Source organism: Pygoscelis adeliae, unplaced genomic scaffold (genome assembly GCF_000699105.1).
Source record: "Pygoscelis adeliae isolate BGI_AS28 unplaced genomic scaffold, ASM69910v1 Scaffold207, whole genome shotgun sequence".
NCBI lineage: Eukaryota > Metazoa > Chordata > Aves > Sphenisciformes > Spheniscidae > Pygoscelis > Pygoscelis adeliae.
The window spans coordinates 2,814,950-2,828,954 of NW_008825160.1; the positions used below are offsets into that span (position 1 = coordinate 2,814,950).

The following is a 14,005-nucleotide window of genomic DNA, read 5'->3' on the forward strand; positions in this document are numbered from 1 at the left end:
TGCTTTGATATTCAGGAAAGGTATTCACGTTTAAAAGTGGACAGTAGTATGTTTTGAATAATATATTCAAATAGTGTTCAGTAACGTATTTTTAATATACTTATATTTCAGATATATAATACCTTCAGTAGCTTCCAGTTATGTCCTTAGTGGCAATAAAACTGAATTTTGTCTCATTTTTAGTGGATAAGATTAACTCAGATTGTCATACTCCTATAGCTCCTTTCAGAACTTTTAGACATGATTTTGCCAATCTAAGCTGACAGGAAGATCTTTTCTCTAAAGGCTTTCTTCAGGGAGTACTACAGTAAGTTGTTCAACCATTGTGTGCACTGACTTCCTCATCTGTTAAAAGGCCTAATAATAATTCTGTTAGTAATGATTATGTGTGCTGTAAGATGTTTTGGAGGTTGTGTTAACAGCTAAACCTTATTAATATGAACATGTTCTTCAGTTTTGGTTCTTACATGCTGACTTGATTATTTATACAACTGCTTGTCTTTTTTAATTAGCAAAGTAGACAGTTATGTGGAAATTATGTAAATAGATTTAGCATAGCATTTTCTTTTACTAATTATAATAAAATGCAGTTCTTTTTTCATGGCAGCAGTGATCCCCTCTCTTCCCATTGATTCAGCTTTCTTTTCCTTTTTCCTTTGAGCTTTTTAGGTTGAAAGAGTAGTAAGGTCTGAAGTTTGGAAGAAAGGCTTCAAAAACTGTAAATACTGCGTAGCTATACCGAAAGGCCTTTATTCTGCTTATGTTTGCAAAAAATTAGAAGTGTAGCTCTAATGAACTGGACTCTCAGGAATTTTATGCTTCGCAAAAAAGGATCTCTACACAAATCCCTTTTGTTCACAGAATTTTATGTGCACCTCTTGCGTAGCATTTTGCAACTAGAGCTCTGAGCTGTATCCTATTAAACAGAGGTCTAACGAAGAACAGGAAGAGAAGAGGGAGCCTCCATGCTATTAATAACCTAATTAAACATTTAAAAGTCAGGAAAAATGTCAAGGACAGACAACTGGATTAACGTTAGAGTCAGCTGGCTTATTTATTCCAATAGTTCCTAAATATTTATTAATAGAATATGAGGCTTCTAAGCTTTCAGCACAAGGTGATGCTGATGGAAAAATATAACTTGCAAGGTTATACAGAAAGAATCGTGCTGAGAGGCCATCTGGGTATGTGTGGCCACTGGGACAAAGATGAGTACAGAACCTAGCATGTTGTACCTATTTGGAGTTCGTAGCAGAAATGAGTATATGATTTGTGAGGCCCTGAGAAATGAAGCCATCTGGCGTCCAGTGAGAAATGTAGGTCTTTTATCTTGTACCTTGTTTGGAAGGAATGTAAAACAATGGTAGTTGGTTATGAGTTCTCAAAAGCTTGGGTCATTTCTTGTGTTAGAGTCTAGATGAACTTACAGTAAGGTGGGTTTGTTGGGTTTTTTTAACATTTCTGTGCATGCTGTCACTGACAGTAGATAAAGTCTGCCTTCATTTAGTATGCATTAAGATGAACTTGTGTATCCTAAAGATATTTTTATAGACTGCCTGTAGTCCAAAGAAGACAGTACTGTATTGTTCTACCATAATATTTTCATTATTTATTCTGTAATTATAAGTGTAAATTTAACCATGATTACAGAGGGAAAATCTATGTATTTATGTATATATATTCTATAATTTTATGTGCATATCTATTTTCTAAATTTTGAGTTGGATAGTGACAAGAGTATCTTTTAGCCAGTATCAGCTTTAAAAGAATGCTAGAGCTCTTTTTATTGCTGTTGTCTCTCGCTGCTATTCAAGGTGATTTGAAGATAAGTTAATCAGAAGATGGCTGATTCCTTTTTCCTTGAGCAGTATGGAAAGCTGTAATATGTCATCTCAAGATGAAGATGGGGCTAATGCATAAAAGGCCTATTTGTAATAGGATTCTCAATAATAAAATGAACTCTGTTCTTCCTCAGGAATGCTGTTTTCCATCTGTAGAACTTTATCAACAGTTTATATGCTTTCATTTCCTTTTAGAACTCCAACCAGATTGAGAAGATAACTGGGTTGGACAGCTTGAAAACTCTACAGAAGCTGGACCTATCTAGCAATAAAATAACTAGTCTAGAAGGGTTGGAGGAACATGATCTACTAGACATGATCAACCTAGAGGATAACCAGGTAGCGTACTTAATATTGATCTCAGCTTTTTCTAAGAATGCATAATTTTTTTTTTTTCCTAAAATTCAATCCCTTTAAGGCTTAATCAAAAAAATCTTACAACACTGCAAGAAATGAATATTAGAAAAGATGACATTTTTTCCTTTGGTATTTTACTGCAATACTGTTTCACATGTTGCTTGACAGTGTACTCCTCAGGCCTTATTTAATATCTCTAGATGGGTTTATCTTCATGTAGGTATCACTTCTGTAGTATTTAGTGCTCACATCCATAAAGAACGAACAGTGCTCCCTTGGGTGGATAAGATAGGGATGAGTATGCAGCTTTTTCAGCTTGATTATTCTTGAGGATCTTTACTTACATCACAGCTTTTCAACACTCAGGCCTCAGGAGGGTTTGCTAATATCTCTCAGCCCAGTTTTATGACCACAGATTCTTCTGAGCTCTCAGCTGGAAACTTCCTGTAAGGCAGAACTGCAGGTACTCTGTTATAAAGTGACTTTTGTTATGCAGCAGAATTTTCACTGGAAGTACAATGATGTAATCTAACTCATTTGTATTTGAATTTTGAAACTCAAGCCATATATACATAATACTTTTGATATTGAGCTTCCAGGGTCCTTAACTGAAAAGACCGTCAATTCATGAATCATTTTGACATCACAGACAGATCTGCATGTGAAAAAAAAATCTAAGAAAATAAGAAATAAAAATATAAACCAGGAATTGAACATTTTCTGTCATTTTTCCCCACTTGCAACATAAATTTACAGGATTTAATTCAAGACACTATGAATTCTTTTTCTCACACGGTGTTCAGGTTGACATTTAAAGGTACATCAGTTGCACAAGACAGGAAACTAACTAATAGTGTGGTTGCTGTTAGCATTAATAACACCACTTCCATTGCCTCATATAGTTGCCACTGTTCTTTACGGCACGCAAAAGCTATTAATTTTACCTCATCAAAATTTGCCTCTTTTAATGATGTTATTGAAACTGTTTAATGAGTCACCATTTTTTGAACATTTCCTTCTGAAGAATAATTTAAAGAGAATTTAATTAATTAACACAGAAATATCTGAGTTACTTCAGCTCACTATCACCCAGAGTGATCTTAAATGCTTGATTTTTCAAAAATGGACACCATAGGTTTATCTGCAAACCATGTCTCTCATATACATGTTCAGTGATTTTCAAATGTTGACTGTTGGCATTCTATGATTTATTTAGGAAATCCACCCAAATGACATTTAACTCGGTCAAAACTGTTCCGTGGTGGGCATCTTGTTATCTCAAAATGAATATTGGGTAGGCCATGGTTGAGGTTTATGTTTTTAGACACTTTAAATAAGCTGAGTATAAGTTAGGGGTAGAATCTGAAGTCTTCTAGGTTCAGTCTTTCAGCGGTGGAGGAAAAACAGGTATCCTTACAAGGCAATTCATCCCAGCCTACTGTGGATCAGATGACCTCTGGAACTGCCTCTCTCCACTGATTATAAAGTGAGGTTAAGCGACTGACTTGGGCTAACTTAACAGATGGCTAAAATGAGGCGACGTGAATTCCATTTGACCCATTTTGTTTTAATTGAGAGCCTTACAACTGTTCGCTCAGGGTCTAGCATGAGTGCCTCTAGTGTGACTTTGCTTTGGGCACACAAACTTTGATTAATCCCACGTAACTTTTAATGCTTACCTGATGTGCCTGAGTGCAGCCAACCCAGGTTTCCTTTGTGGATAGATGAGACCTTAAGTGGAAGGCAGCACCCTCTGGACACAGACAGATGAGGACAACTATGCTGATGCTTTTCAGTCAAGTGCTGCAAGTTAGGTAGGATGAACTCAAGCTCCAGTAAAAAGAAACTCTTCTTAGAAGGAATTATTTTTTTGCTAGTCAACTGAAGTGCAAATATAACTGCAGAATTGCCTCACTTAAGCACATCAGCCACATAAAAGCTAAATGTGTTAGGGCTTGACATTTGAAAGAACTGGGAAAACGCAGGTGGTTTGAAATTGCTGTCTGTATTATACTGTTTCTCCAGCTAACATCGAAGTTGTCTGCCTTTTGTGACTAGAAGTGCCTTATTGAATGCAGTTAACATGTATACCCATTTTGTAGGTATAATGAATTTTTTTTATGTCCAGATTTTAAGAGCAGGGATTAAAATACTTTTTTTCCCCCATAGTTATCATGGATTCTGTTGCTGCTGATTTATGCTCTGTTTCTGTCACTAATTAGATTGCAGAGCTGCGTGAACTTGAATGTATTGAAGATCTGCCTCTCCTCAGAGTTTTAAATCTTTTAAAAAATCCTGTACAGGTAAGAAAGAACTAAAGAGGAAGCCAAAACTAAGAACCTAGAACTGCTGTTTTGGGTCACACCAGAATCTATATAGCCACAGTTTCTATCTCTGAGAGTGGCCAGCTCATTTCAGGCAACGAGTACAAGAAATGATGAGTGATGGTTTCCCTGGTATGGTTACCCACCTTTGTCTGGGAACTTTGTCTGAACCAAAGCTGCATATGAATCGTTGTGTTTAATATGTAGTAAATCCATGGATTTTATTAATTGCATTTGTGAATCCATTTAAGTGTTTGTACTCACAGTATGCCGTGATTTTTGTTTGGGAAAAGATCCCCTTTTTGTTTACTTTGAAGGTCTGTACTTGATTGTTCCTGGGAAAAGCTCAAAGGAACTTAATAGTACCCCTTTTAAAATCATGTGTCTCTGGAATCTGTATCTTCTTTTCTTCTTTAGGATTTGCTCAGTTCTCATTTATGGCTCCTGTAATATTCCTCAATTAATGAATTAAACATCGATTTTATCAACAACAATGACATTTGCAAAATATCAGAAATTCTGACTTTGAGATTTATGCATTTGTAATTTGTCCTGAGTGATCAAAGACGATTCTATCCTGACTTTTGTGATTTCTAAATTATGATTAAATTTTACAGTGATTTCCATTGTCAGAGAGAAGAAAAAAGTTAAGGGTTTAACTTCTCCCTTCTGAAATTGCCAGTTTTGTATTGGCTTTCGTGAGAATGGTCTGTCGTGGCACACCATGAAATTAGCATTAAAAAAATACCCAAAATAGGCTGCCCCTGGTCCTGTGTGATCTGAAAGCTTTTTTCTGTTTAGATGTCCTTCCCCTAAGCAAAGTCTGATCCTATTCCTTTCAATTACTGTTTTAGTAACTTACACATGCAACAACCACCTTACAATGACTCTCTGAATTTCACTTGTTTTAACAGGACCTTACTGGTTTTAGAACTAAGAAGCTTCACGAATTTGTCAGCGTCAGCTTTTTAATTAGATTTTTAATTTTTTTTTTACTGTCTCAGACTTAAAAGCATATATGATGATGAATTTATAATGCAAATTCTCTTTTAAAGTTCCTACAGTACTACTAAGGTTAAAAGTATTAGCCATAGTTTATTACATAATCCCAGTACAGATAATGCTTTTGGTTCTCCAGCAGTCTGTCTTGGCGTTCTAGTGGGTATGGTGGTGATTTTTAAATTCCCATCTTGACCTTTGAACAATGTATTGCAGACTTTTGAACAACTATTAGCTTTTGTTGCAGAAGCTAAGCTTGGGGGGGGGGGGGTGTGTCAATTTGTACAGTGTATTGACATCCTTCAGGGTAAAAAGCTTTTTGTGTTGCAATGTATTAAGGCCAACTTAATTTCAACTGTTTGAAATTAAATATTAGATTGATGAAGTTAAGTATTTTATGTCAAAGTGGAAACTGTCCTTCAGGAACAAACGGATTATTGGCTCTTGGTGATTTTCACGTTGCTCCAACTAACAGAACTGGATCTCAAGAAGATTTCAGTGGAAGAAAAGGTATGTAAACATCATATCATTCTGGAATTTTTCTAAATAAAGAATATAAAAAACTGTGCATGCAAATGTAACTTTGTAGTCATTTGGGTGTGACAAATCTCCCATGTTTCAGCCCCCAAGATAGGCTACAAATTCAGAGACTTTTGCTTTTAAATCCAGACATATATTTACAGAATTTCTGGAGCAGTTGTGGTACATAAAAATGCAAAGCTTACCTGAAAGCTTTGTTCAGTGAAGAAATTTACTTAGCAGCCATTGTTACTCAGCTAGTGAATCTAAACAGGCACTACATTCATGAAATACTCTGAATCCTTCCACCAGCACTGAGAGGGTGCAAATTAATGGATAATTAAAATCTAAGGAAAATTATTTTGCATCTTATGTGGCATCCTGTTTGCTTTCTAGTAAAAGGCTGAATATATTAAAGATAGTAAGCTACGTCTGGCTGCCTTCTATCCATCTATCAAATTATGCTTAATCCCCTGAAAAGATTTATGTTGTGGAGTGCTCACAGACAACCCAAATACCAAGACTGACCCTCATAAATATGAAGCCATCAGTATTCATAGTGATCTGTGAAGCATATTGCAGCTGGAAACAATTACATCACTGCTCGTCTTTCTTTTGGCCCTAAACCGTGGAAACAGGTTGCTGCTGTGAATAAATATGATCCTCCTCCAGAAGTCGTTGCTGCTAAAGATCATATGACTCATGTTATGTATAGCATGCTGCAGCCCCAGAGAATCTTTGACAGGTAAGCTTACCTCCACTTCACATCAGCTCCTGAGGGTGGCACTCAAGTAAAGCAGAATATGTTGTCATATTTAGAGGGACATTCTTCTGTCCCTCTCTCACCTCTAAATTAATCTAATGAAGAAGAGACATTCCATAGTATTCTGGTAGCAGCCTGGAAATTAGGCAAATCTTATTTGGTTGAAATTGATTATGAAATGAAGTTAGTCATTCACCTCTAAAGTCTGAGACAGATTGTCCACAGCTCCATTTCTTTTAAACAATCTGTTGAAACAGATGGCCATTTGCACCATAAATGAAAGATGCAAAAATTCTATCAATACCCAAAGGCAATTTAAAAATATCTAGAGGGAGAAGAGAGCTGTAAAACATTTCTTCCTATTCTGCTTATTCCTTCTCTTCACACTATTGGCATCCCATTGTGAGCAAAATGGCTTTATTTTGTGGCTTTGGGGCACATTTTATATTCATAAGATGAAATTTTCAAGTTTGTACTCCGGGAAGTCCAGCTACTTCTGCCTTTGGGAGGAGACGATGCTGACTGCCACTTAAAGCGTAGAAGGGAGAGGCAAATCAACGTTCTTTTTCCAACATTGCCATTGCCATGCCAGGTGACTTCTCTCAGTCTCATTTCTCATCTAGAAAATGGAAATAGCCATACTTCGCAGTTCTGAAGATGTGTTACGATATTTGCTTGATGAATGCTTGGAAAATGCTTTGACATACTCTGATGGAAGATACTATGAAATATACGTGGTTTATTATTATGTTGGCTACAGTGGGCACTGAGATCAACTTTTGTGCCCCTGTTTTAGCACCATTTTGGACATCTTAATTCATAATGGGTAACCTGATTTAAGATCCATGATTTAGTAACTCAGAAATTTATATTTTTAGAATATCTTCATTGCGAGTCTTGTGTTTTCTGGGATTGTCAATGAAAGACAGGAACCATCCCAGTGGCGATGATAGCTCTGAGAATTCTTAACAGCCTATTAAAAAAAACCTGAAGATTTATTTACTGTTTTGCAGGGTTGGAGATTTCTTAAAAAAAAAAAAGCACAATGGTTTTACCTAAAGGCATGGATTTCTTCCAATGCAGATATAAGCTGTATTTAAATATTTGTTTATTGGATTGTGTATGTGTATCTTCATTGCTGGAAAGAAACAATTCTGTCTTCTGTCAGAGGTATTGCACACACAAACATATAAACATGCAGACCAGCATTTATGGTACTGACCGAAATTCTTAATGATGCTTTGAATGTTTGCCCATGCTCAGCTGGAAAGCACACAACAGAGTCATTAATGAAATCTTCCTAATGATGATGCGTTACAGTCTTCTACACTACAAAATGCTTATTGGAACCAGATTGGTATAGTTCATTTGCATCTATATTTTTAGATGAGATTATAATTAATTCTGTTTTAGTAATACCGCTATTAAAAATAAAACCTGAAAACAAAGCAAAAACTTATGTTGTTGCATAATCTGCGGTCAGAAAACATTAGCATTAAGTTTCTTATGCCATTCCCTCTCTCTGTGTGCCTTGTGATTCTATCTTTAATTACACGGTAACACACCGCTGAACAATATTTTGTGTATTTTTTCCCCTACTATAAATGCACATGACATTTAAAAAGGTAGCTTGATCATAGTTATAACTGCTACATGGGGAGCAGAAATTTAATAACAGAGGGTTCTTCACTCTATTGGGCAAGTACATGATGAGACTTGGTATCTGGCTATTGAGGATAAATTCATTCAGAGAAGAAACAGAGCATGATTATTTTTAACAACGAAGGTAATTAACCATTGGAACAATTTACCAAGGGTACCAAGAATTCTCCACAACTGGAACGTTTTTAATTAAAATATGCTCTAACGGAACCTCAGGTATCAGACCTGAAGCAAGAAGTAACTCGGGGAAATCCTGTTGCCAGTGTGATGAGGGGAGTCTGAGTAGATGATCACAGTAGTCCCTTCTGGCCTTGAAATCTATTAATCTTGCACAGCAGCGTATTACTGTACTCGCCAAAGACAAAGAAAGGTGAAAGATGCACATTAAATGAGCCAAGAACTCTTCACACGATACTGCTTACAAGTTGTAGGAAAACCAAAACTTTTAGTTTATCTTTCGAGAACCAGTAAGTGGTGATGTAATGAAAGATAGTATTATGGAAATGTCCTCATGTTCTTCTGATGAAATAGTAACTCTAAGGAATTTGAGGATATGAGGAATTTGAGCAATGGAAATTTATTTAAGGGAATTTGAATTCCAAGTATAATCATGTCAAGTAATGATATATTGTTTCATGAGTGGATATAACGCTTCCTTGTAGAAGAAAATTCTGCAGTTTGCAAGCATGCAACAGGTTCTGTGCATGGAGAAGGAATATATTAAAACGATGTTGAAGATAAGTGTTCTGCCTTCACAGACCTGCCTTGACATCATTCTTCATGAAGGGCATGGTCTTGAGCAAGAATAAGAACCTTTCTGCTACATCTTGATAAATTTTGAATCTCTAGTCACTAAGCATGTTTCGTGGAATTCCCATCTTTGAAATGGTTCATTTATAATAATGCACTTGTAATATCCACAACTGTCACTAATACCTCCTGGGATCATTTTGTCTTAAACTGGTCTTTTCCTTACCACAAATGTCAGAAAAGGGAAAGACAGTCTGAACAACTCAAATAATCAAGAGAGGAGGAAGATATTTCTTGAACAGAATTGTCACAACCTAACAGATTCAGCTAAGGATTTTTAAGATGTATTTTTACCTTCTCCAGTATTTTTAATGTATTGTGCTAAAAAGCTTGTTGTGCTAATGTTTTGTAAATGTCACCAATCGTCCCGGTAAGTAAAAAATCCTTAAATCTCCCCGGGGTTCTGCTACTGTCTTGCTTTAAAATAGTCTAGTGGATGGAACACTGAACCAGGATCTGGGTTCATTTCACAGTTTAGTAACAGCACATATGTACAGACTCGAGCCAGCCTCTTAATTTATTAGGTGTATCTGTTATTTCTTCTGTGAGAATAGTACTCCATAGGAGAATTAGGAGACTGAATTGCATTATTATCTTAGTGCTTCTGAGGCATCAAGTCCCATTATATACATATAATCTGGTAGAAAATAGAGCTGGTTTGCTGAACCTAAAATAGGAGTAAAGCCATTACTTTGAAATCTTTTTGCTCCATGCTTGTGTTGGATCGTTATCATCTTATAGAGTTAGTCCCTTGTAAGAGAAAAGGTAAAAGAAATATACTGTTTTCAAGAATTTGTGTTCACCTGTTTTAAATCACATTAAATGGAAGCTTAACACACATTGGTGGTTTTCTTCCACTTATAAATAGCTTTAACTAAATTTAAATTTTAAAGTTAGAAACAAGTGGGTCTGAAATTATTTCAACTATTTCTGATGTATCATCAAGTTGCATAATCTTAAGATCTAGCTGAGATTTAAAAATGAGAGTCCAAAGTTGCATTCCATTTTTAGCTGTCTAAATAGATTGCTGGACACTCAAAAGCGCAGCAATGCTATTCATTCTAGTATTTACAGCTGGAAGTGGCAATCTGAGGATCTAACCATCTGCTCAGCATGGAGAAAATGGAGGGCTTTGTATTTTTGCAGCACTTTGGGTTCTTTTATTGTAGTGTTGTTTGTGTTCAGTGGAGTTTAAGGATCTTAGTGTTTTTCATTTTACTGAATTGAAGAACTCTCTACAAATTTCCACCTTCATCTGGCAAGGCCATGGAAGTCAGCAAGATTACATGCAGGAGTGTGTAAACGTTTGTAGGACTGAGTCCAGGTTCATGCTAGGCTTCTTATCCTGATCATTAAAATGCTACCATCTCTGTGACAGACTTGGAAAACTCTTAAACAAATCCCAGCAACACCGTAACTGCAGAGGGAGCTTTAGAAAAGGCTATAAATCAGAAAAGATTATAGTAGACGTAACATTATTCCTTTTGCAAAAGAGACCCAGGGGTCTTTAATGCTGTATTTTGTGCTATTTTTATGTTTAGAGCATGTCAAACTGAGCACACGCTTCTCCTGACTTTTGTCTACACTGTGAACAATGTGAATAGTGTGATAGAGAGATGAGATTAGTTGAAGTGATGATCAAGTCTGCAGAAGCTTTATACAAAGTTGCTGAAGACTCCATTTGTAGGTAATGTAATGGCTCTTTGTTTTCCTTTCTTGTAGCACTTTACCTAGTCTTGATGCTCCCTACCCCATGCTGGTATTAGTTGGCCCTCTGGCCTGTGGTAAGAGAGAACTCACTCATAAGATCTGCAGACAGTTCAACAATTTCTTCAGATACGGGTAAGTTTGCTCCATAAGTTTAAAAGAACACCAAGTGATCAAAGCTAGAATTGCTGCTGGTTTGCTTTTCTTTAAAAAAAACCAAGAAGTTAAAAGTTAAAGACAACCAATAAATGTTCATTGCTATGCATTTTATCTCTTCCCAGAGCTTGATTGCCTGAAGTCATCAAATACTTCCTTAAAAGAAAAGCTATTTAAATTATCATGTTCTTTTCAAAGGTGAACAGCAAACAAACAAACAAACAAAAATGTGTCATTTAGCATTCCTTTTATTGATCTATCTATCCTCACTAATGCCCCTCAACCTAAGCATCTGTTTAGATATGTATGCATTTCTCTTAGTTTTTCTAATGTACCTGCATATAAACACATTAGCATGCATGTGCAAACTGCATCCAGAAGCTAGAAAAGGAAGCAAGTGCAATTGCTGGACCGGTTTATTATCCTGTGAGTAGCGTTATCAAAGCACATGGCACCTTTCAGACTTCACCACCTGCTGGGAGGACTAATTCTCCATATCTGAAAGGCCTGAATTATGATCCTTACCGCCTTGGGCTCCCTGTGTATTTAGTGGAGAGAAACTCTCTCTTCACAAGGGAGATTCAGCCTTTGTGAATCGCTTCCCTGAGGTATCTACCTATTTTCAGTGCACAGTAGATAGATAGGAAGTCTGGCTAAGTTAGATCACCACTATCTGTTGCCTAAAATTAGGTGGTGCAAGCTGTTCCTCTTGCCCACCCATTCCATTCTCCACAGTACCTAACTTTCATAGGTCCTATAACACACACTATTCGGCACTGGTCTCTGTTCCTGTTATATTGTCTCTCCCCTATTTTCTCTTTTTTTTTATTACACGAATTTATCCATTCATTTTTAACCAGACTCTGGCCGTAGTTTCACATGTATAGCGTTTGCCACAACAGGACCTGGGTCTATATTTGTGCACTCTTAGGTACTGAAGTGGTGAGTTGTAAGACAGGGACCACGGGCATGTGCATATGCGAGAATGATTCCTCAGAGCTCTTAGCATCACAGGACCATGCTCTGCATGTTGATGTGATGTCCAGCAGTAGCTGCCTTCTCTAACGTAATACACCACGGTGAAGGAGCCTATATATATTTCTGTCTGCTCTGTGCTCAGATTATAGCCACTTGCTGGATTAGATCATTAAACTGGCAAGTTGAAAGGACATTTTAAGAAAAGATCTGTCAAGGTTATGTGACTGGAGAAAGGACTTTTTGCCTTTCTTTAAAGCAACTACTATGTTTTGAAAGACTAGATTGGAAATTACAAACTAATTGAATACCAATTGAAATTTTCCTAGCACTATGTGGTTTTTAAGAGCATTGTTTTTATACTGTGTATTTTATTTCCTAAAAGTTTTATGCATGAGGGGAAAAAAAAAAGGAAGAGAGACAGAATCTTAACAGAGCAGAAAATTGCAACCATAAAGCAAAGTTGTATTTTAATTATTCAGTGGAGATTTAAGCAATTTTATGGCTTACACTTTTAAGTTTCAAACATTCCACTCATTAAAAATGTATTTCATGCAAGGCAGTTTGAATGTAAACACGGCCTTGCAATTAAAAAAGGCTGTAATGTTTAAAAGTGTTTCAAAAAATAAAGTGAAATTGGACCCTCAAACCATCTGGCTAGTGCTCAGGAATGACCTTTAAGCTGGATGCGTTCATAATATCTTAAAGAAAATCAGGTCTTTGAAGTGAAATTTTACAGAGTCCATGTGTAGCACACTGTTCTCATTTGCCACAGCTTGCTGATAAAAGCAAGTGGCACCCTCTAATGCCGTGATAGTTAAGATCTGTCAAGCTCTGCATTATAGACTAAAGTTCTTAATAGTTTATAACTTGGCTACCTTAAATGAAGAGAAATGGCCTGGTAGATAGTATAGTATCTACCAGGTATATTTTTTGCCTGGTATATTTTTTGCCACACTTTCCAGGACAAGCCAGCAGAAGTCAAAGAGTTAAAATGTTGTCGGTGTGAATCAGTGCCAAAGCTCCACATCACACTTCTGTTCCTGTTATCCTACAATGTAAAAATTAAAAACAAAACTGAAGCAGAAACAAGTAGCAAAATACAATTTCCTAAGATAGAACATGAGCCACTGCATACTTTAATCTAAAATTGGTACATGCATTGACTTAGCTGGGTTTTTTTGGTATTGTTTGGGTTTTTTTTTTTTTTTTAGTGTTTCATCCTAGTGGTAAGCTCATGTATCTGAGGTTTATCCTATTGTCCTTACGTGGTGGCAGGCAATTACTTTTCCTGCCTTGTATCCCACTTATCTCCCTAGTTTCAGGATTGTTTCTCCCCTTACTATTAGGGGTCCATTTAAAGGTTGGTCTTTATATCTCTTTCTTAACCTCACATTTCAGCCTAACTCCTAATTTCCTTTTCCATATTTAGGATTCTACTTTATATCATCCACAAGCTGACATAACTGGAAAAAAAATTGTTTCATCATTTCTCTATTACAGGGTGCTGTGACAGCTTCAGTTCAGGCTATCTGGGGTTGGGGGGGATTTATAGCCAAAATGTAATGTTACATTTAAACTTTTTTTTTTTTTTATTTATGGGTTAATCTTTCAAATATGTGGCATTAGTGGTATGATTTGCACATCTTTATATTTCTCATATTTCTTCTCTTCTTAAAAATAAAATGATTTGTGGTATTCTCCCTTTCCCCCCTTCCTATTCCATAGCTGCTTCTATGATTGAAAACAGGTTATTTGTTTATTATACCATATATCTTCCAGTCCCTGTCACACTACCAGGGCAGCTTACTTTGGTGAAGAAAACAGACTTGATTACTATTTCGTTTCTCAAGAAGCATTTGACAAAATGGTGAACACAGTAAGTACCTGAC

General features: G+C 36.3%; 1 protein-coding gene across 1 annotated transcript in view; it reads left to right on the forward strand.

Moving 5' to 3' along the window:
* The window catches only part of LRGUK (leucine-rich repeats and guanylate kinase domain containing), a 55,580-nt gene that overhangs the window by 9,012 nt on the left and 32,563 nt on the right, over positions 1-14,005 (forward strand). Inside the window, exons 7-12 of the mRNA XM_009328698.1 lie at positions 2,037-2,180; positions 4,421-4,501; positions 5,945-6,031; positions 6,679-6,785; positions 10,998-11,117; positions 13,896-13,992. Coding sequence (XP_009326973.1) covers positions 2,037-2,180; positions 4,421-4,501; positions 5,945-6,031; positions 6,679-6,785; positions 10,998-11,117; positions 13,896-13,992 — 636 coding nt within the window. The remainder of the gene's footprint in view (positions 1-2,036; positions 2,181-4,420; positions 4,502-5,944; positions 6,032-6,678; positions 6,786-10,997; positions 11,118-13,895; positions 13,993-14,005) is intronic.